This window comes from Myotis yumanensis, unplaced genomic scaffold, assembly GCF_028538775.1.
Source record: "Myotis yumanensis isolate MYYU_CA2020_CCGP unplaced genomic scaffold, mMyoYum1.0.hap1 SCAF_5, whole genome shotgun sequence".
NCBI classification, from domain to species: domain Eukaryota; kingdom Metazoa; phylum Chordata; class Mammalia; order Chiroptera; family Vespertilionidae; genus Myotis; species Myotis yumanensis.
This window is the reverse complement of record NW_027223756.1, coordinates 2,828,465-2,850,530: the sequence shown is the minus strand read 5'-3', so window position 1 is coordinate 2,850,530 and position 22,066 is coordinate 2,828,465. Positions and strand designations below refer to the sequence as shown.

The window sequence follows — 22,066 nt, the reverse complement described above, 5'->3', positions numbered from 1 at the left end:
CATCCTCTGGGTTTTTATGGAGGCCTCATCCCACGGCAGGACTGATGAAACCCTCTCCGGGGGTCAGTCTAAATCCTGTGCTTTTATTGGTGGTTGGATTCTTCCGTTTCAGCCATTACCAGCGACATTCCCCCCGTGGAGATCCGAGGGCTTTGTTTCCAGCTATACCTCCGGCCCAGCACCTTTCCCATCCCCTCAGTATGGTTGTTGTGGTTAGTGCTCATTATTTAGTGTCTGTATTATTACTTTGTAAATATAGCTGAGCCCCCTGTATGTGCCTTGACTGGGAATTGAACCGGTGACCTCTTGGTGCATGGGACAATGCTCAAGCAACTGAGCCGCACCAGTCAGGGCAGGCTTATGTTTTTTTGTTGTTAATCCTCACCTGAGGGTACTTTTCCATTGCTTTTTAGGGAGAGTGGAAGAGAGGAAAAGACAAAGAGAAACACATCGATTGGTTGCCTCCTGCACAAGCCCGGGCCGGGGAGGAGTCTAATACCAAGGTACATGCCCTTGACCGGAATTGAACCTGGGACCCTTTGGTCTGCAGGCCGATGCTCTACCCACTGAGCCAAACGAGCTAGGGCCAGGCTTATGCTTTTTAAAGAAATCCCTTTACCGTCATTTTATGGGCTTTGTGGGTTGGAGTGAAATCAGATGTCCATGCAATCTTCAGTCTAGCCACAGCGCCAAGAAGACTCCGTGTTGTTACAGTGGACAGAAAAAAAACTTGAAGGGTGATTGCTTCAAGCCACCCGGGAAAACAGCCGTGGAAGCGTCCAGTAGGCGAGCACATCATTGTACACACACCAGTGACCGTGTAAGTGCTTTATTAATGCCCCTGGCCGACTCCGAGAGCCAGAAGGATGTTCACATCAACTGGGTTGATGAAACAAGGTGAGCGAGCGTGTGAGCGAGTAAACAAGGAAGGGCTGCAGCCGTGGGGCAGGAGCTGTCTCCCCTCACTTTCCTGACCTGGTTTTGTCTTGATTCCCAACAGGAGCTCAGGGCTAATCCTTAGTGCCACCAGGAGTAAACCCCAGTCTCTACCCTTCCAGCTGAGAACTGAGTGTGTGTAGCCAGGAGAATCTCTTTGCTAAATAAACTGCACACCTGTGTGCCAAGCTCAGGCTCCTCTGAACAGGGACAAGACCCTGCCAGTGGGAAGTGGCGGGGGTGGGGGTACAGACCAGACCTGGCTGCCCAAGTCCCACGCTGTCCTGGGCCATTCTCAGGTGTGGGAATCCGCAGGTCCCGGGGACAGGCTCCTGCGAAGCTTTGTGCACGTTCAGCCTGCTGTGCTGATAATCTGATAAAGTGGTATCTCAGACCGTTCAGTCATTAGACTCGAGTTCAGTGCCTGTCAAACTGTCATTGCATTGGCATCATGGGATTCACTTGGATGTGAAGTCTAAGAATAACGGTCTGCGTCTGCAGTCCTGGACATCTCCAGTAGCTGTGGTCACACCACGTCCACATTATTCAGAGCCTCCTGGGGTGGGACAGGAAATGCAGGCATCCCTGTTGGACACCCTGTCCAAGGCTCTGATCAGGACGTCCGGCATGTGGTCTGTTAGCATCTTTCCGCCGATGAGTATTTCGCTGAATTCTGATTCATGTGCCCACTTTGCAGTATACTGAGCAGTGTAACAGGAACACCTGAAAAAGACAGGAATCAACTGGCAAAGCATCACTTCGAATTGAACTCCACAGACGTGTTTCATTACGGATGGTGTGTGGACTGAGCCAGGTCAGGGCCCCCAGCCCCCAGCTCACCTCCCTGAAGGACCCTCTTCTTCCAGGTGGATGATCCTGCCAGGAGGGTAGAGAGGGGGGTACTTGGTGGGGGACCCCACAGGGGAGTCGCTGGGTCTGTATCCTGGGGACTTGTGTGTCAGCAGGCTCTGCTCCCCGAGAAGTGGCAGCGTCAGGTCTCTGTGGTCGCCCCCGTCCAGCTCTGTTGGAAGGTCATCTGGGTTCCCCCCAAACAGCCCGTACCAGCAGCCGCGCAGCAGAATCTTGTACTAGAGGGCGAGACCGAGCGGCAGCAGCAGTTACTCCAGCTTCACGGCCCGGAGCGGGGGAGGTGGCAGCAGCTCCGAGCGCGGACAGATGCCTCGCTGCTTATTAGTCAGATCTTAGGAGCGGAGGCCAGTGGGCCCAAACTCAGGTGTCTCTTAGGCAAAGAAGCCATCATATAGAAGCAATATTTAAAAACCAAATCATGCAGATTTTGAGGCAAAATTATGCTTAATTCTTTTCAGGTAACTGCAAACCAGTTTTACTCTTCCCTCAAAAATGTTAGATACTAATAGTTTTAAATTGGGGGTGGGGAATAGCTGATAAGGAGAAAGTTTATTTTAAATTCTTAGTATTTTTTTCTGATTAGCAACAAAAAAATGTCAGAAAACAAAGGTTAAAGGGAGATTAAACATTTTTTCATCGAAGCTCATATATCTGTTATTTATATCCTGTTTGTTTTTTAACTTTTCAATACATCATGGATAGCTTTCGCTATTGGTAAATATAAGCTCACATCACCATTCTTTTTTTTTTTTTTTAACCCTCACTAGAGGATACTTTTCCCATTGCTTTTCAGAGAGAGTGGGAGGGAGAGAGGCATAGACTGGTTGCCTCCCACGTGTGCCCCAACCTGGGGTAGGGAGCGAACCCACAACCCAGGTGTGTGTGTGCCCTTGGCTGGAAATTGAACCCACAGCCCTTTGGTGTGCAGGCCGATGCTCTAACCACTGAGCTCATCAGCTAGTGCTCATGTCGCCATTCTTAAAGGCTGCCTAATGTTCCACAGGACAGTCCTCCTGTTGTGTCATAAATTCTAGCTGGTAGCCTTGTTTTCTGAGCTTTGGGACCAAAGGCATCAGGATATCGTGGGTCACAAGACAGGGCTAAGAAGTACAACACAGATCACAGCGAAGTCTGAGAAGTCTGCCCAGGGTAGCGTCACCTGCACTGGCTGAGGCTTCAAATTTAGAAACATCCTCCCCAGGTCGCACAGGCACACATTACCTTGGGCTTGTTGCAATGGGCAATCAGCCGCAAGATTTTCTTCTTCAAATCCTCCATGTTGGTCACACTTAGCCTGTTTATCGAAAGATCAGATTGATGCTCAGTACTCAGTCTTTTCAGCTACCCCCACCCCGGACGAAGCGCCAGCAGACTGACCTGGGAACCACATCCTTGCCCACGACAAGTGACACCGTGAAGTCCTTAGAGGATTCATAAAGGGATTTGCTGAAATTTCAAAAAAAAAAAGAAGAAATAAAGTTTCCCTTCTCCACCCTAACTTGAAAAGATGAGGCGCACCCACACGTTCAGTGCAGCACTACAGTAGCCACGACACGGATTACAACTGAAGTGTCCACTGACAAATGTTATTCAGGCACAAAAATAGTGAAATTTTGCCATTTGATAAAATATGGATAGGCCTGGGGGCATTGTATTAGGTGGAATAATTCAGACAGACAGACAACCACCACATGATCTCACTTATATGTGGAATCTAAAAAACAAGTTCACAGATAGAGAACAGACTGATGGTGGCCTGGGGCGGGGGGGGGGGGGGGGGCGGTGGCAGAGGTGGGCAAATGGTAGAAACATCTATATAATAAAAGCCTAAGCAACCATTAACAGCAGAATAACCAGAACGACCAGTCGCTATGATGCGCACTGACCATCGGGGTAGACGCTCAATGCAGGAGCTGCTTTCCTGGTGGTTAGTGCGCTCCCATGGGTGCTCAGCCAGGAGCCGGGCTCACAGCTGGTGAGTTGCAGCAGCAGTGGCAGGAGCCTTTACTGCCTCTGCAGCAGCGCTAAGGAGCAGCAAGCAGGCGAGCAATAAGGAGTGAGGGCTCCCGGACTGCGAGAGGGCACAGTTCGGGTTGAGGGATGTCTCACCCCCCCCCCCCCCACCTCTGTGCACGAATTTCGTGCACTGGGCCTCTAGTCCAGTTATAAAACAAGTCCACTATAGTTAACACTGTATTGCATATTTGAAAGTTGCTAACAGTAATCAAAGGTGTCATCACAAGAAAAAAATGCATGGTAACAGATGTTAACTAGACACCGTGAAGATTATTTTGCAATGTATGTAAATACTGGATCTCTGTGTTGTGTGCCTGAAATGAATAAAACACTGCATGCCATTTGGCATTACATCATTTAGGAAATCAAAGCCATGGTCCGACAGACCTGTGAAAGGCTAGGCCCTGCTGTGGTGGCTCAGTGGTTGAGCATCAACCTATGAACCAGGAGGTCACGTTCGATTCCCAGTCAGGGCACATGCCTAGGTTGTGGCTCCATCCTTGATTGTGTAGGAGGCAGTGATCAATGATTCTCATCATTGATGTTTCCATCTCTCTCAAATCAATAAAACTTTTTTTTAAAAGAAAGGCTATTTAGTCTTTCTTCAACTAAATAGTACTTGAAAACACTTCTGAGAATGAAAAATTAAATCACCGACAAAAGACCAGTCTTAACTCCATGACTTATGCATAGCGCCTTGTTACACTCATGAAAATGAAGCAGTACCTCAGCAGCCCCCTGGGCGGCGAGAAGGCGTAGCACCGGACGTGGGGGTAGGCGCCTCTGAGCATGAAGGCCAGCAGGGCTGCAGCGCCTGCTCCCAGGCTGTGCCCTATGATGACCAGCCCGTATTCCTAAAGGACAGAAGAATGAGGTGAGGTCACAGAACCAAACAGCTAATGACGGAAAATGAAAGAAAAGGAAAAGGACAATCTCACGGGAGCGACGCTGAAGGCCTGGCTCAGAATCCCATCGGTGACGAGGCGTCTGTACAAGTACTTGGCAGCTTGAGAAATCCCCTGAAAACAGAGGCGGCAGCTAGTGATGGCCCGGCAGGGCCGGCTCCGTCATGACGGACGACAGGGTGCCCTGCACTTGCTTGTGACTGTGCCCCCAGCGAGAGCAGCGTCTCGGGCAGTGGCCGTGCCCACTGCTCTTGTATTCCTGGCACCTGGTGCGGAGGTGGGCACGTGAACAAGCGGGTGACATCAGGAACCTCTTGCCTTATCGGTGGGTATTTCTATGGCATTTTCTGTAGCTGCGTAGTGTTTTGCCATGTGGATGTACCAGTCTAGTCTGGTCAAGTCCCTGTGGTTGGTCAGATTTAGATCATGAATGTCTCAGGTTTCAAAATGGCATTAAAGTTCTGAATCAGTGACATTGATTAAGTGTCCACTGTTCCTGCGAAGGCAAAACTTAGGCCATCAGAAGTGAATTTTAGGGAGGTCAGACTTTGATTTAATTTCAAAAAATAAAATGTAAAACTTCCTATTAATACAGCTACCTCAGCGTCTTGAAAGGCAAGCAGCTCCGACGGGGAGACAATGCTCCCACAGACAGGCCGGCCGCCGCCTCGTAAAGAGAAGCCTGGGGAAGGCTGACAGCACTTGCTGACAAACCACCCGGCCTCCCCCCAACAAGTACGAGTGCAGTCAGCTTCCTCCTCGCTTACGGGGCACCTGTCACGTGTCTGGTTCTGGGCAGTCAGAGCCAAACCACTGGGCTACACCTGCTGCCGGTGTCTCCCTGGCACATGTCTCACAGACAAGGTGCCAAGGGCGTTTGAGGCGCAGAGCTTTCCACTCCAGTTACTGTGGGCAGTGCCAGAGCCAACGCTGGCACAGACGAGCCAAGAGCAGAGGGCAGGTCGTGCCTTGTGCCTGGAGCAGCTGTCTTCCCGCCAGAGGGGAAGGGCTGCTGCCAGAGGAGCCGGAGCTGAAGGCCTCAGGTGGTAACAGCCAGGCCCAAGTGCCGCAGCTGTGGTCACACGGCCTTGACTGTAGGCGAGTCCTGCAGGAACCGAACCGCAGCCAAGCCCAGACTCTGGCTGACGTGTCTAGAACAAGGCTTCAACTTTCTTCACACACACCCAATAGTGCTTAAACTAGACTCTCATGAATCAGGGCACAAATAGCCAAGGGTTAAAGGAAAGTGATTCACACTCCCAGCACCGCCCAGCTTTAACTGGTGATGGACGAAAGCCTCCACTGCCCCCTTACTGACCGCCGTCCAGCCGGGCGGCCACACACTTGCTGGCACAGTATCTGTAAAAGTCAGGCATCTGGCTTTTAAAATGACGACTACTGAAGCATGTGAAACAGCACAAGCCCACTGCCCTACACCCCTGACATCCTTCCTGGTATCATTTCGAACCCCCCTCAAGTGTGAAACCCTCTGCTCCACAGCCTCACTTGTCACCAGGGAAACGCACATGGAACCATTCGAGAGGCTACCACACCCACAGGAGGTGGAAAAACAGGAACTCCCACACATTGCTGGTGGGGTGTAAAATAGTGCATCTATTGGAAAACTGTTCAGGTTCCTCAAAAAGTTAACAAATAAATACCCAGCAATCCCACTTCTGACCTACACCCAAAAGAAAAAGCCGGGACTTGAGCAGACCCCTGTACACCCACGGGCACAGCAACATTACAGTAGTCAGATGCCCCTCTCTGAGTGAATGGATGAGCCAGAGGGGTATCTGTATGTGCAGTGGAATATTATTCGACCTTGAAAAGGAAAGGAATTCTGACACATGCTACAGTGTGGACGGACCTTGAAAACATGGTGCACAGGGAAACAAACCAGTCATGAAAGGGACACTGATTCCTCTGACAGGAGGTCCCAAGAGCAACCAAATTCCTAGACAGTGGATGGTGGGGGCCAGGGGCTGGGGAGGGGAGTTGGGACTCAATGGCACCAGGGTTGATAGGATGACGAGAAGTCTGGGCCATAGAGGGGTGATGGCCACAGCGCTCTGAATGTCTAATGCACTGAACGACGCTTCCAGACAGTTCAAATGAAAAGTGACGGCTGGGTACCAAAAGCTTCAGGGCCGCGGACAGGCCTGGCGGCAGCTGCAGAACAGGCACACGCTGCGGTAAGGTGCCCACCCTGAGAGAGCACCCCTCTGATGACAAGGGAGGGGTCCCACACTCACCCCAGGAACTGGAGGGCTCCTGGCAAATCACCCCTGGCTCTGAGCCTGCCTCTTACAAATACTGCCCCGCCAGCCGCTGAGAGGCTGCCCAGAGAACCTGCACTGTGAGCATAAAAGCACCCACTGTGCGCAGCCCCTGGCGTGAGCAGCTGTTTGTTAGGCGGTTAACAGGAGACTCATTGGGAAGTCCTGACCCTCCACCTGAACAGAACCTTCCAGAGCAGACCCCGGGCTTCTACCTTATGTGCCAAGCAGTCCTGCACCTCACACCCCAGGTCCAGGTTCTCGCTCTCTGCCGACAGGTCGGTGAGGATGTCCTGTAAGAGCGTGGGCAGAGGGGCGTCAGCTGGGGTCGCGCACTGTCAGGCTGGGTGGGCGGGTCCCTCAGGGACAGTGGGGACGGCAGTCCCCTGGGTCAAAAGCAGGTGGTGGGCCTGGCTCAGGGGTGCCCAGCAATGGACACGTCAAGGGAATCAGGCAGAGAGGGGGCCTGTGTGAGGCGGGTGTGTCCCTAGGACCCAGAGAGCCCAACTGCTGGGCGAGGGGCCCCACATCTGCATGTCCCATGCTGCACAGGTGACCGACCGAGGCTGCGGGGCTCGGAGCTGGGGGCCCCTGAGCTCCCAGGGGCCGGAAAGGCGGCTGGGTCGGGTCGGAAAGCACCAGCGAGCTGTGACGAGAAACACGAACTTCGCTGGGACTTCCCGAGAAGGAGGGGAGATCGGACCAGGTCCTGGAGAGAGGATCTGAGGAGAGCACTCAGGACAGACTGGGACGGTGAGAGACCAGAGGCAGGGACCACGGTGGGAAACCATGTTCCAGCCCAGGAAAGGCAGGCCTGGGCCAGAAAGAGGGCCGTGCACTGGGAACGTAGAGGAGATGGGCAGAGACGCCCGGGCAGAAAGTGAGGCGACGCTGCAGGCCAGCGGGAGGACACCACGTTGTTAGTAGAAAGTGGGGCCCACGGGGAGCAGGCGGAGGAGGGAAGGCTCTGGACTCGGGGCCACCAGCCGAGCTGCAAGCCGCACCCCAAAAGCCGGGCAGAGGGCAGAGGAAGGAAGGGGCTGGGATTCTGGAGTCTCCTGCGTTCAGTGCATTTTCTGGGCCAGCAGAGCAGACGCGGGCCAGGCAATGAGGCAGAACGGCCAAGAGACCAACAAAGGGAGAGGTTGCCCGCGTGTCCACAGGGCAGAGGTCGGCATGGCCGGATGCCGGGGCTGGGGACAAAGGGAGGTTCTCGCAGCCCCCGCATCCAAACAGGAACTCAGGGCCGCGAGGGCGTGCAGACAGCGTGTGCAACTTGGGCCAGCGCTGCTGAGCTGACTGTCCCATGCTGACGTTGGAAGTAAACATTTCGAGGGGTCACCCAGGTTGGGGGCCAGGCCAGGCACACCAGGGGAGTCAAGCGGGCACCCCTGCAGGAGCTCCTCACGCAGGGACCCACCCCACTGGTGTCTGTTTCTGAATTTCTCAATGAAAAGGAAATAACTTGGTCTGTTTGTCAAAGGGAGTATTTCACAAGCCTGGACTCGCTTCCCCTTTTCCCTCCCGGGGTTTGCTCCTGGGATGTCACTGCGGGGCTCCCCGGCATCCGTGCCCCTCGTTCCGGGCCTCAGGTCGGCTCCTCACCTGCAGAGACATGGTTCCCCGCACAGCCACCACCACGCTCTCCTTCTTGTGATCCAGAACCACCAGGAAGGGCAGCTCGTAGACCTGTGGGAGGCCAGGCATGAGGCCCACTGAGTGCCGCACCGCCCCCCCCCCCCCCCCCCCCCCCCCCCCCCCCCGCCCAATGCTGTTCTAGATGCAGAAGCTTTTGTGAACCTGCCGTTGCTCCTGTGAACCAGTTCCTGGTTTCCTTCCCCGCCTCTGACCCGCCATGTGCTGCCCCGAGTGGGGCCTCCCTCCCGCAGCTCCGCACTGACCAACTAGAGGGCGTCCCTCTGGGCCTGGCCCGACAGCTGCTGTTGGCCAATGACTTCAGCTGCCCAGGCGGGGGGGTGCGCCTCGGCTGGCAGGACAGAGCCCCCCTCCCTGATGTGCGAGCAGATAGAGGTCTGGGCCAGGCAAGCATCCCTTTTGCCAGCACCAAGCGCAGGTGAAGCTGGGACTCGGGCCCCTGCCAGGACACGGGGCGCGCCCAGTCCTCTGGGTCTGCTGCTGCTGCTTCCCGAGGAGACCGGCCTGATCCCGGGCTGGAGTGCAGACACAGCGCCGGCTCGCACGGCCATCGGCCAATGACAGCAATACTGTGAGGACGGCCCTGGCTTACAGTGTCTGGAGCAAGAAGGACAGACAGCCAAAACCGGTTTGGCTCAGTGGATAGAGTGTCGGCCTGCGGACTGAAAGGTCCCAGGTTCGATTCCGGTCAACGGCATGTGCCTTGGTTGCGGGCACATCCCCAGTAGGAGATGTGCAAGAGGCGGCTGATCGATGTTTCTCTCTCGTCGATGTTTCTAGCTCTCTATCTCTCTCCCTTCCTCTCTGTAAAAAATCAATAAAATATATTAAAAAAAAAAAAAAAAAAAAAAAAAAAAAGAAGGACAGACAGACTGCCGTCTTTATTTCCTGGTTCCCAGGAGAGGAACACGCCGACCCGGGGGCTCCTGAGCTGCGTCCTACTGCCAGGGACTCAGAGTTCCCTAACCCTGTGCCTGGACCTCTGGGGGTTGGGAAGCTCCAGGAGACCCCATGCGGCAGCACACCTGAGAGCCACCGCACTGGACCATGTGACGGTCACCTGCAGAGCTGCGAGCCGCAGCAAGTGCAGGTCACAGAGCTGGCAGAGCGGGCTCCTGCCGAGTCCCCAGTGTCCAGTGCTCCCGGTCCGCACTGACTGCCGCCACCGCTGTGGGTGGGCTGAGGCCCAGAAGCCAGGGTTAACTAGCTCCAGACACCGCACGGGACTAACCCATTCACTGCTGTTCACTGTGCCGGTCGACACAGCAGAGCTCTGCTGAAGGCTTCCTGCTCCACCTCAGGCTAACCCTGTGTGAGTTTTAGGAGCTCAAAAGCCCCTGAAACGACATGCAAAACCTGGGAAGAGTGTGCGGTAGGTGTGCCTACACACATTTTTTTGGGGGGGAAATCCTATATAATAAAAGCCTAAAATGCTAAGTGTTTGACTGTTCGACCAGTCGCTATGACGTGCACTAACCACCAGGGGGCAGATGCTCTGACCGGTAGGTTAGCTTGCTGCTGGGGTCTGGCCAATCAGGACTGGGTGAGATGGGCGAGCACGCCCTGGAGCCCTCCCGTGATCCTTCCCCGGACCCGATCATGCACTGGTGGGGTCCCTTGGCCTCGCCTGCGCCCTCTCGCAAACCAGGACCCCTCAGGGGATGTCAAAGAGCTGGTTTCAGCCCAATCCCCGCAGGCCAGGCCAAGGAACCCCACTGGTGCACAAATCCGTGCACCGAGCCTCTAGTAATTTATAACTTCCATCAGCATTCAAAGGACTCTGGACCCTGAGAAGTCCGGAAGCGCTGTGCACTCTACCTTGTCGTGGAAGCTTATGTGAATGAAGTCCCTGTGCTGGAGCCCTGTCATCCGCAGGACGGAGCCAAAATGGCAGTGGAGCTGATCGCCTCCAACCACGTCATACTCTGTTGTCCTGCTTCTGCAACTGAAAACACAGACAACCTGAGCCACTCCCCAAGGGGTCTCAACCCATCTTGTTTTTCAAGCAAACTCGAGGACCAAAGTTTACAATTTTCAGGACTGTTTGGCGAACGTAGAATGGCCCTTAGGAAGTAATATATTTCTGCCCAGCCGGCTTGGCTCAGTGGTTGAGTGTCAACTTGTGAACCAGGAGATCACAATTCGATTCCGGGTCAGGGCACATGCCCGGGTTTCAGGCTCGATCCCCAGTGTGGGGCGTGCAGGAGGCAGCCGATCCATGATTCTCTCTCATCATTGATAATTCTATCTCCCTCTCTCTTCCTCTCTGAAATCAATAAAAATGTATTTTTAAAAATGTCATTGGGACAATTGGAAAAATTTGAATACCAGTTGTAAATGAGCTAATGATGAATGATAAATTTTCTGAGTTTTATCACTGCACTAAAGTTACATAAAAGAATGCTCTTGTTCTTAGGAAATCCAGGCTGAAGTACCTGGAGATGAAGGGACGTGGTGTCTGCACCGGTATCTCCAATGCTCAGGGGAAACTAAGCAGACAGCGCACAGCACACGGGACAGAAATGAGTGCAACTGGTGGCTCCCCATCGCGGGGACCCGGGAACTCAGTGCTGCTCTTGCAGTTTTTCAAAGATTTCAAAACAGAAAGCTTTTTTTAAAAGGGAAGGAAGGTTATTTTTAGAAAACAACGTATGGGAGCCTCAGTCAGCGACATCGAGGAGAGTGGAGGCCACCCCTGCCGACCTACCAGTCGCCCCCGATCCTGCACAGCCCCGTGAACGGGTTTCTGTAAATGTAGAGGGGCCAGCCGTAGGCAGCGGCTGCGATCGGCATGTAATGGCGGCAGTTCTCTAGCTCTGCGTCCAGGTCATCTTTCTACAGGAGGAGAGAACCAGCTGTTGGCTTAGGGGCCCCATTCCAGAGGTCCACACTGACACCTCCCCTTCCTCTCCGAGGCCGTCCACAGGAGAATGGCCCTTAAACGCGGCCGGAGCCGGACCCTCATTTCATAGGAAGACAGCAAGCGCAGTGCAGCCGACAGCAAAGCCCCTGAGGCCTTTCCTGGCGCTGGTGCAAGGGGCCATCGACTTCCTGCCCGATGCAGGCGAAGACCCGCGGAGTTTCACGCCACTGGGACCAACCAGCTGAGAACTAGGTGCCAGATGAGGTGCGGAGAAACCATGTGTTTACGTGGGAAGTTCTCTTTCAAAAGCATAAAATCCGCGGCAGGAAAACTCTCATCAGGCAAAGCTGAGCGGTTCCTGCTCCCCAGGCCCAGAGCAGAGAGCAACACGGAACCCAGGGGAGGCAGGCCCCAGCCCAGGAGGCATGTTCGCAATGCAGGCTCACGGCCAGCTTCCCAGGAGAGAATGCTTCTGAATGACAGGGGACGCGCGGGGGCCTCTACCTGCCTCCAGGTGACAAGCTGCCGCACCGGGCAGGTGCCAAGTCACAAGCAGCACAAGGCACAGATCTGACTCCCAGCCAGCTGCTGGGACTGCTGCTGGCTAGGCTTTTGTGTGTTTTTCTTTTAAAAAGATTACCAATGGGTGTCAGTGTCATAACTGCCACCCGACAGAGGCGTGGGCTCACCTGGGCGGGCCCTGGGCAATGGCTGACCACCTCCGTCGGTGCCTGGTTTCTCCGGAGACTGTCCTGCTGCTGGTGGAGGAGGGTGAGGCCCGCCACGAGGTCACTGGGCACCAGGTCTGTGTCCTGGACGGGAGCCACGGGCCTGTCAGGAAGCTCGGCAGGATGGCCTGTGAGCTCCTCACACCCAGTTCCCACGGTCCCCGCACATACACACACAGCACAGTCCCATGTAAAAAGGTGCTTTACAAAGTGTTTCCTCTCGGGACTTCTCCTATATGTGGGCTCAGTGTGTTTTATTCTCCTGCCCTCGGACAACTCTACTGGAGAACCTAAGCAGTGTGTGGTTCCCTCTCTGTTTTAAAATGTCTCTTCAAGTGACTTTGCTATTTTTAATCTACTTCCCATCGTTGATGAAGGGGGAGTAAGTGGGTAGATCTGCCACTTTTGCAGTGACGGCCAATGTTAGCCCAGGATTAAACTCTCAAAGCTGAAGATGCTGCTTTTGTGGCAGGTCCGTGGGAGGGGTATATGCGACTAGACGGACACCTCCCAGGTACAGCAGCCTCAGGAAGAGCCGTCCACTGGGGAAGCAGCAGAGTGGTCTAAGCCCGCCCTTCCCCGAGGGCCAGGAGCAGGAGGGACCCACCAGGCGCCGGCCCCTCAGCTCTCAGCTCTGCCCGCGATGCAGGCACCGCCTCCTCCAAGGAGACCTGATCCTCTCCTTCCTCCCTCCTCCTGTCTCTGACGAGGCTGGAGCACTCCTCTCAGATGACTTAGGGGACACACTTCTGATCCCCACACAGAGGCTGCTGCTGGGCACAGGCCCAGCCTGGACGGAGAGCTGAGAAAAGGCCCCGGGGTGGGAATGTCAGGAGAACCCTCCCTGACGTGGTCTCAGGAGTGAACATAAGAGCAGTTTATCGGATCTTTTTATGAAAAGACACTCGTTAAGTGTGAAAGCAAAAGGAACAGATCCGAGACATTGAGAAACCACTCCCGGGTGGTGGCGCCCTTTCTCTGGAAGCAGAAAAACCGCTCGTCTGTACCACGCTGTACAGAGCGAGACGCCAGTGCCCCTGGTGTCTGCTCATACCAGCTGGCTGAGGGGGTGAAAAGACAATTGGCAAATCATTCGCAACATGTAAAGGTCCTTAAAAACGTATTCAGTTCATTAAAAACTAATTCAAAATCTTGACAGAGTCACGAACAGGTGTCAACACCAGGAGCGCTGACCAGAGGCAGGTCTGCACACGCAAGGCCCCCGGTTAGCGCCGAGTCCTCTGTCCTCGCTCCAGGGGGCAGTGTCCCCCCCCATTGCCTCCAGTGCCCATTTATGTGTGTGCGGGGTGGGGGGCCCAAGTGCAGAGCACTCGTCTTAACGTCAGAAGCACCGGCCCCCGAGCTTACGGAGAAGTAGGTGGAGAAGAGCTCCGCAGTGCTGGAGAAGGCCATGTGGGCCTGGTCGTCGCGCTCCACGCAGCAGCACAGCAGCTTCATCCTCTTTTCCCACACGCTCGTCGCTGCCGTCTTGAGGCCCCCGACGAGCTGGCTGTCCTCGGGGTTAAACGCGAGGGTGGGGGCAGCAGAGGAGTACCGCGCCACCTTCCCCCCCAGCGGGTCGAAGACAACCATGATGATGACCACCGTGAAGCCGATGATGACCCAGCTGCAAAACAGAGAGGACAGGCGCTGAGGCCCAGCAGCTCGGCCAGAACCTGCTGAGGGAGCCACTTGTTTCCCCAAGTTAGTTCCTCACGAGGCCCAGGAAGATCAGAGCTGACAGTGAAGATCACAAAGGGAAAGGGGGCTGCTGTGGGCAGAGGTGCAGCCCTGACCAGGACCCGCCCTTACTCCTCAGGCCTCGGGGTTCTTCTCGGTAAAACCAAAAGAATTTTGCCAAAGCGCCGCACTGACAGGCCTTTCGTTGGGTGTTTAAATAGTTGCAGGCTGTCCCCATGCACAAGGCTCCGGTTCACAACGCGCCTCTACGGGAGATGGCCCTGAGGGGCTCTGCTGCCCCTGGTGGCGAGGCCAGGAAAGGCACCGTCAGCACAGCTGTCCACTTCCTTACTTATAACACAAGGGATAAAGCAAGATCCCTTCAAAACATTTTTAGCCTGGGAAATGCAACAGTCTTATTCGAGTGCATTCCACTCTGGGTAGTGTATTTCTTCTCATCCCGCCTCTAGTGCCTGCCCTTGTTTTGGCCTTCAGACTCTCTTCCTTCTTGTATGAGAAAGGAGGGAATAGAAAAATGAGAACCGGTAAGAAAGAAAACTCCATCAATAAACGCATAAGCCCGGCTGGTGTGGCTCAGGGGCTGAGCGTCGACTTATGAACCAGGAGGTCATGGTTCAATTCCCGGTCAGGGCACATGTCCGGGATGCCAGCACATGCCCAGTGGAGGGCACATACTCAGGGTGGGGCATGCAGGAGGCAGCCAATCATTGATGCTTCTCTCTCTCCCTTCATCTCTGAAATCAATAAAAGTCAATTTTAAAACTGCATAATGGAAGATGAACTGTTTCTCGTGTATAAACAGGTGCCTCTAACTGTTTACCATTTCCTTGGCACGGTCCAGTTTCTAACCGTTTGGGAGCCTGAGTGACGCCGGGCTGTCTGTAGTCACTCAGGAAAGTCTGCTGACCTACGTCTCACATGCACTTGTGACAAGCAGCTGAAGAGATGACAGGAGCGCTCACCTGACGACGACGGTTGCGATGATGGCACTCACCACTATCTTGTCGCACTGAGTGCTCTCTGCTACCCACACGGCCCCCAGGGAGGCCCAGACGATCTCGGGCAGAAAGAGCGCCAGGCGGATGTACAGCAGCGTAGACATGGACTTCCGTGGCCCAGGGTTGCAAATGGTTCCTAAGACAGAAGACACTCAAGCTGGTCACCTGCTTCCTCGGAGATGCAGGGTTTCCTTTCTACAGCAGCACAGGCGGCAGAGCACCCACACTGCGCACACACCCCCACCTGCTGTTTCTATTCATAATTGATCAATGCCTGAGATTGAGAGCCCGTGACAACGTAAGGGGGGAACGTGACAGGCAGAGGCAGCCTCAGATTCGCTTCTGAGACTTACCAGGGTTTAAGAACACTTCGGGGTCCTAACTAGGGTCCAAATTGGGATACTTCTGAGAGCAGAAGGTGCTGTTGATACTTATGCTGGGACGAGTGTAAACAGAACGATTCCAGGCAAACACAGCTAAGCAGTTCCCCGCGTTCTGACAGACAAGAAACAGCTGCACCTGTACCACCTCTCAGAGCCTCCGTGGCCACAGGCACCATTGGTGCTTTAATCTTTATCAAGATGACTGTGAGGCAGCCACCATCCCAGCTACAAATGACAAACCTGAGGCTCTGAGCTTAGACGCTACTTTCTAAAATATAACCCGTGACTATGACCCTGGCTCTCGCCTCCCTTCTGGGAAGAAGGAATTCTGATGTTCAAGACCACTTAGAGAAGCCTGACATTTTACTGAGTTTGTAAAACAAATCCAAGCATCAATAGAGGCCTGCGTGCACCATCAATCCTCTCCCTTTGAGAAAATGTTACGATAAACACTAAGTGATATCAAAATACCATGTGATTAAAACAAATACAATAAATCTAAGTTCTAAAGAATGATTTGGAAGGAAATCACTTTTAAAATCCAAAAATTATCTTACATTAGAATGATTTATGTAGAGTCACATTTTATTTTAAGTATGTTTTTATTGATTTCCGAGAGGAAGGGAGATGGAGAGAGGGAAAGAAACATCAATGATGACAGAGAATCACTGATCAGCTGCCTCCTGCACGCCCCCTACTGGGATTCAAGCCCGCAACCCAGGCATGTGCCCTGACCAGGAATTGAACCATGACCTCTTGGTTCATCGGTCGATGCTCAACCACTGAGCCATACCAGCCGGGCTAAAGTCACCTTTTAATATATTAGACACCATCGGGTCTCATTTTGGGCACAAAGACCAATCTTACAAGGGAACTGGATCGGCATCTCTCTGAGGGGTGGTGGGTGCAGCATGAACAAATCAGTTCTGTATTTGGAGCCTGTTACTGTAGAACAACAGCCGATCGCCGAGGAGAAAACAGGAAGTTAGTATCTGCACACGCCCACGGCTTCCAGGGAACTGGGGTCCCAAATAAGGAAGTAGTGCCTGACACCCAGCAGCCCCAGATCTGCAAGGCAACCTGTGGCTGCTGCGTGAATAAAACAAATCCATGAACAAGGAACCAGGAAATGGAGTTCTGGTTAAGGTTCCAGAAAAGCAATGAGACACTGAGAAAGTCCCCTATAGGCATGCCTGCCCAGAAAAACATCTTTATCTTACTGAGATATTTATTTTCTTCTCAAGAAAAAGCATAGCTGGTGTGGCCCTGGCTGCTGCAGAGGCCGCGTGAGGCGATGCCTCGAGAGGCAAGGCGTCATGGTTAACAAGAAACTACGCCCCTGAATGTTACGTCCCCAGCAGTCTTGGTGAAGTAACCCTATCACCCTTCACGGGCACAAATCTTTGGATTCAACACGGCTACCCCCTGAGGCCATCTTCTCGGGCACGAGATGAGCAATGAGCTTTGGAGATGCAAATGCAGAGATGCTCAATGTCGGAGAATCAAACTCAGACACAGTGAATGGCAGGCCTCTTACAGAGGGCGTCCTATCAAAACTCGGTAGTCCAGCCCGGCCGGCGTGGCTCAGGGGTGGAGCATCAACCCATGAACCAGGAGGTCACGGTTCGATTCCTGGTCAGGGCAGCGATTAATGATTCTCTCTCATCATTGATGTTTCTATCTCTCTCTCCCTCTCCCTTCCTTTCTGAAATCAATAAAAATACATTAAAAATATATATACCTAAACTTTACAATTTGTAAAACACTTGCTTTTGTGGAGGTAATGCAGGGAAAGGTACAAAGTGCGAACAGTTCAAATAGGTGTAAAGTCCCTGCCTCCACCGCTGGCCCGATGTCAGGGAACTTCCTGAAAGTGAACCGGGGACTTGTGTAGCCTCTCAGACCACAGGTGAACAAGACATGAGTGTATCCATCCACGTTAGGAAACAGCAGCAAATTAACACAACGTCCTGTCCCTTAGCCGAGCGGACACTTTCCTTATGTCCGAGCCGTTCTCAGCCTTTCCATCAGGTGCACAGCAGACGCACAGACACGGATTACCCTTTACCTGCCCAGGGGCCCCGACAGGCAGACTGTGTTCCGACCTTTCGTCCCTATGAACGACCTGCAGTGACCTCCCCACAAGCATCTGCCCGCCTTTACATACACCGGGAGGAACAGATACACACACAGCCAAACTGGGTTTCCAAGAGGTTCAACCAAATGACCTCCCACCAACACAATGAGCTGCAGCCTCGCCCACTCCAGGTTTTATCCACACGAACTTTTCTTCTGTGATGGAGGCTGAACGATGTAAGAGTTACTCATGTTTACGTAACTGTTCATGATCTTTGCCCATGTTCCTACCAACTACTGGTCTTTTCCTTATCTGTCACAAAAGCGCTTATAATGAAAGAGCCTGGCTCTCAGTCTCATATTTTATCCATCTGTCCTTTTTTTTGTTTGTTTGTTTTTGTTTTTATTGATTTTTTACAGAGAGGAAGAGAGAGGAATAGAGAGTTAGAAACATCGATCAGCTGCCTCTTGCACCAAGGTACATGCCCTTGACCGGAATCGAACCTGGGACCCTTCAGTCCACAGGCCAAAGCTCTATCCACTGAGCCAAACCAGTCAGGGCTCATTTGTCCTTTTTTTAAAACTTTCTGTGTGGTATGTTTCACTAAAGTTACATATTTATACTACGGCACATGATGGTAATAATCTGGAACAAATTGGCAACTGAACTAGCATGTTTTTATAAAATACAGTTTTCAGCTCAGCTATGATGTTTCTCAACACAAGCACCAGAAAATCCAACTCAAGGTGGCTACAAACCAGGAAGTTTGTACTGCGGACGGGCATCGTGCGCCCTGCCCTCCCCACCGCGCTGTCCTTCCTGGGTGTTGGCTCATCCCTGGCCTGACCGCAGAAGGAATGCAGCAGCTCATCCATGCACAGCATCATCCAGTAGGGGTGATAGTCCTAGGGGACAAGGAGGGACTTCTCCAGAAATTCCCAGTAAATTCCCCAAATGTCATGACCCCAATCAGGTCACATGTCAATTCCTGAAGCAATCACTGACACATGGACATCGTTCCTGAGCCGGGCAGAGAGCCAGGCTCTGTGACACGCCCACTGGATGTGCAGGGGTGGGGGGACGTCCTGAATGAAACTGGGTTTTGTCTGGAGGAGGCTGCTGGGTAGGCGACCCTCCCATGATGTGATGGTGCCGTTGTGCCAGTGCCTAGGAGGGACCGGGGAGATGTGGCCATTCATCACAGGGGTGTCAACGGGCCCTGACTCCCCAAAAACTATCTGAAGGAAAACATTTCTGAGGAAAAAACTTACACTTACTGCTTCAAATCTGAACGCATGATTACAGCTGTAAACATGCTGTATTAATCAGAGTGTGACCCGAACAGAAAGGGCAACGCGGTTAGGTCATGGTATCTGAAATGAGAACAATCTCAATGCTTCATCTCCCAGAAATGCTGCTCACAGACTTCACGATGCCGCTCGCGCCAGTGCGCACACTCACTCAGCTCCTTCTCCTGGGCTCAGCACCACGGACAGTCCAGACTCGGGCCTGACAGCCCCAGGACCGGCCCTGCTTTGGTGCTGACCCCACGCTCCCGTCCTCTGAGCTCTCTTTTCTGCCGCCTGCCCCCGTCAGCGGGCACATGCCATGCTTCTTGGTCACCCAAACCCCAAGACTTTCCCCATGAAACACGTTGCCACTAACACTTCTCTGTGTCACTCTTCGTGAACTACCATTTTGTAAGTTTCAATCTGTCGTTCCAAAACGCCAGTATCTCACCACGGTGTTAGCTACGCCTCCCGGTTTCACCATCATCTGCAATCTGCAAGCATCCTGATGCAAGCAGGGATAAAACCTGGGCCACGACGCGCGGAGGCATGCCCTGCCTTCGACGAGCAGTTTTACTGACGCCCCAGAGCACTGAGCTCCTCCTGTGACCGGAGCAATCGACAGGGAAGGTTTCCACCACCTCAGCTAAGTGTCTGTCTGCAGCGAACGGCGACATGGAGGGGGAGCTATCACTAAGAATAGATGTGACTCATTAATGAGAGGACAAATAACCCAACTGAAATTGGACAAAGCATCTATATAGCTGTTTCTCCAAAAATGATAACAAATGGCCAATAAGCGTCTGAAGACATGCTCGCTGTCGTTCTTCATCAGGGATGCACATCAAAACCAGTGAGATACTATTTCACACCCACCGGGATGGCGATGACCAGGAGGCACATAGCTCTGGCCCGTGTGGCTCAGTTTGTTGGCGCGTCATCCCATGGACCAACAGGTCACTGGTTCCATTCCCAGGCAGGACACCTGCCCAGGGTTTGGGCTCCATACCCAGGGGGGTGGGTCCCAGTGGAGGTACATGAGGGAGGTAACCTATGGACGTTTTCCTCTCTCATTGATGTTTCTCTTTCTTTCTCTCAAAATCAATAAAAACTTTTTTTAAAAAAATAAGTCATATAAGAACAAGTGTTGAAAATTGGAACCTTATAAACTGCTGGTGGGAAAGAAAAGTGGTGCAGCTGCTGGGAAAACAGCCCGGCAGTTCTCAGCAGGGGAAACCTTATCGCAGCAATCCCACCCTCGGCACATACCCAGGAGAACTCCCAGTCAACTCCCTGAACGCATGGCCCCAACGTCTACACAAAAACATGTCTGTGAGTGTTCACAGCAGCATTATTTGCAACAGCCAAAAAGTGGGAACCAGCCAATGTTGCTGCCTGAGGAATGGATAAGTAAAATGAGGTATATTCATACCATGTACTAGTACTCAGCCACAAAAAGGAATGAAGTACTGACACCCGCTACAGCCGGGTGTGTCCGCCTTCCCGTGTACAGGACTGCACCCCAACCAAACGCGCCCCGCCGGCCACACAGGCGGCTTTCTTACCTCTCATGCTGACGCACACGATGGCCAGCATGGTACACACGATCACCGCCAGCAGGACCAGGAGCACGACCATGTAATTGCCGAGCAGCACCCCGCGAGCACAGTCCAGCTTCCCTCGGTACCTGAGATACAAGGCCAGGATGCCAAGCCACCTGTTGAGGAACAAGAAGGGTCAGAGGTCCATCCAAGGAGCTGCTTTGCCGAACACGATAAAAAGAAATAAAAGGAGTGGGTCGTTCCCAAAAATGAGGTGAGGTTCGCCCTGAAACACAATGTTCACCAATAAAAGATCTACAAAGTCAGCTAAGCCTATGACTTTTTAAAATGAGTTTCATACTTCCCGTGCTTCCACAACTTCTTTTTCTGTGCCGGCTGTAAGGCATGACAGGCTTTCACAGCCATAAGCAAGCAAATATCACGGCTCAGAAACACACAACTGGTAAACCAACACACTGCGTGCGTGCGTGCGTGCGAGCTAAATTATTAACAGGAGAAATGTTACTTCTGTGGATTAACAGGAAACGGATACGCACACACTGTAACCTGCTGTGTCTAATACAAAAGGCCGAGGGGGAAGACAGCAGACCTGCAGAGGCACTGGTGGTGAACACGGATGAAGTGGAAAGGAGCAGCACTGTGGACTCAGGAGTGTTCTGCCACTCAGTGCTCCACAACGCAAGGTGGCATGAGCAACGCCACAGCAACTGCCACTGGGGCTATCTCGGCAGAGGGCACCGCCCGCCTGGCAAGAACACGGTACTAGGATTCAAGCCCAAGGATTCCAGTCCCGGTGGAAACGGACGGGGTCACTTCCTATGCTTTTGTCAGTTCTATGACAGGATGACCCCGTGTCTAGAAAAAGTGGGAACTGAACTCCGAAAGGCTTAGCTTTGAAAACTATTAAACTACGCAGTAGCAGGTCCCAATGTTTCGTGTTTTTCTTTCTTTCCCCTTGAGAATTTACTTTAAAAAAAAAATAACAACGGTATTATGATTCCTTGCTCAGACCCTCTGAGAACAGCCCTCAGGGCCCCGATCCCACGCAGGAAAGACAAGGGAGGCTACGCCAAGCCTGTCTGCTGGCGGTGGAACGCGGCCACGGGGCTCAGGGAGGCGCCGAGCCGTGCAATTGTGCATCTCACGGGGCAGGTGCGCCTCGAGGTGCTGGGCGTGCCCGCGCGGCGTGCGGGGAGGATGCAGGGTGCAGGCGGCCGCCCGGGGCCGAGGAAGCAGATCCCCAGGCCATGGCTTTCGGGAGGCGAGGGCGTCCCGGCGGCTCTCGGCCAGGGCTCGCGCCGCAGGGGCCGGACGGGGAGCGGGGGCTGCAGGTGCCCCGCAGCGCCAGTGCCCACCTGGCGCCCCGGCACGCCTACCTCCTCGGCCCGCAGTTTGCCGGCTGTAAAATGGGGGGAATGACAGCATCTCCCTCCGCGGCCGGTGGGGAGGACTAGACCAGGAACGCACAGCAAACCCTGGGTACCGGGGACCTGCCGACACGGACACGGTCTCTCCTGCCGGACGGCGCGCCAGCCCCGACCCCCGTCCGCCCTCTCCCTCCGCGGCGGAGCCCGGCGCCCTCACCACAGCACCCGCAGGAACAGCTCGAACAGCCCCGGGAAGAACAAGTCGTCGCTGGCGATGGCCCAGCGCCGGCCGAAGAGCACCATGCCCGCCATGGCGAAGGTCGCGCCGCCCGGCCCCGGACAGCTCGCCGCGCGCCGGTCACCACTCTGTGCCCCACGCCCTCCCGGTTTCACAACTAAACTGACCGCGACTCCGCGCAGGCGCACGGGAGCCAGG

General features: G+C 53.7%; 1 protein-coding gene across 2 annotated transcripts; it reads right to left on the bottom strand.

Moving 5' to 3' along the window:
• Nucleotides 1-813: 813 nt before the first annotated feature.
• DAGLB (diacylglycerol lipase beta) lies at nucleotides 814-22,005 on the bottom strand. Of its 2 annotated transcripts, XM_070414327.1 has the most exons (15): nucleotides 21,848-22,005; nucleotides 20,267-20,418; nucleotides 14,917-15,088; nucleotides 13,622-13,880; nucleotides 12,215-12,337; nucleotides 11,370-11,497; nucleotides 10,481-10,607; nucleotides 8,612-8,695; nucleotides 7,222-7,299; nucleotides 4,761-4,841; nucleotides 4,549-4,676; nucleotides 3,184-3,252; nucleotides 3,028-3,100; nucleotides 1,777-2,024; nucleotides 814-1,659 (listed from the first exon to the last, which is right to left on the bottom strand). In XM_070414327.1, the coding sequence occupies exons 1-15, from the start codon at nucleotides 21,940-21,942 to the stop codon at nucleotides 1,479-1,481; spliced, it is 1,998 nt and encodes a 665-aa protein (XP_070270428.1). In that variant the 5' UTR covers nucleotides 21,943-22,005; the 3' UTR covers nucleotides 814-1,478. The 2 variants fall into 2 exon arrangements, with proteins under 2 accessions (XP_070270428.1, XP_070270429.1); XM_070414328.1 differs by lacking the exons at nucleotides 11,370-11,497; nucleotides 13,622-13,880.
• Nucleotides 22,006-22,066: the final 61 nt, after the last annotated feature.

Bases quoted from the DNA above. Each gene is read 5' to 3' on its own strand.
- DAGLB (XM_070414327.1), bottom strand. From the start codon at position 21,942: ATGGCGGGCATGGTGCTCTTCGGCCGGCGCTGGGCCATCGCCAGCGAC. The intron at 20,419-21,847 runs GTGAGGGCGCCG...GTTCCTCAACAG, and splicing joins CTGTTCCTGCGGGTGCTGTG to GTGGCTTGGCATCCTGGCCT. The intron at 10,608-11,369 runs GTAGGTCGGCAG...CTGTGTTTTCAG, and splicing joins TGCAGGATCGGGGGCGACTG to TTGCAGAAGCAGGACAACAG.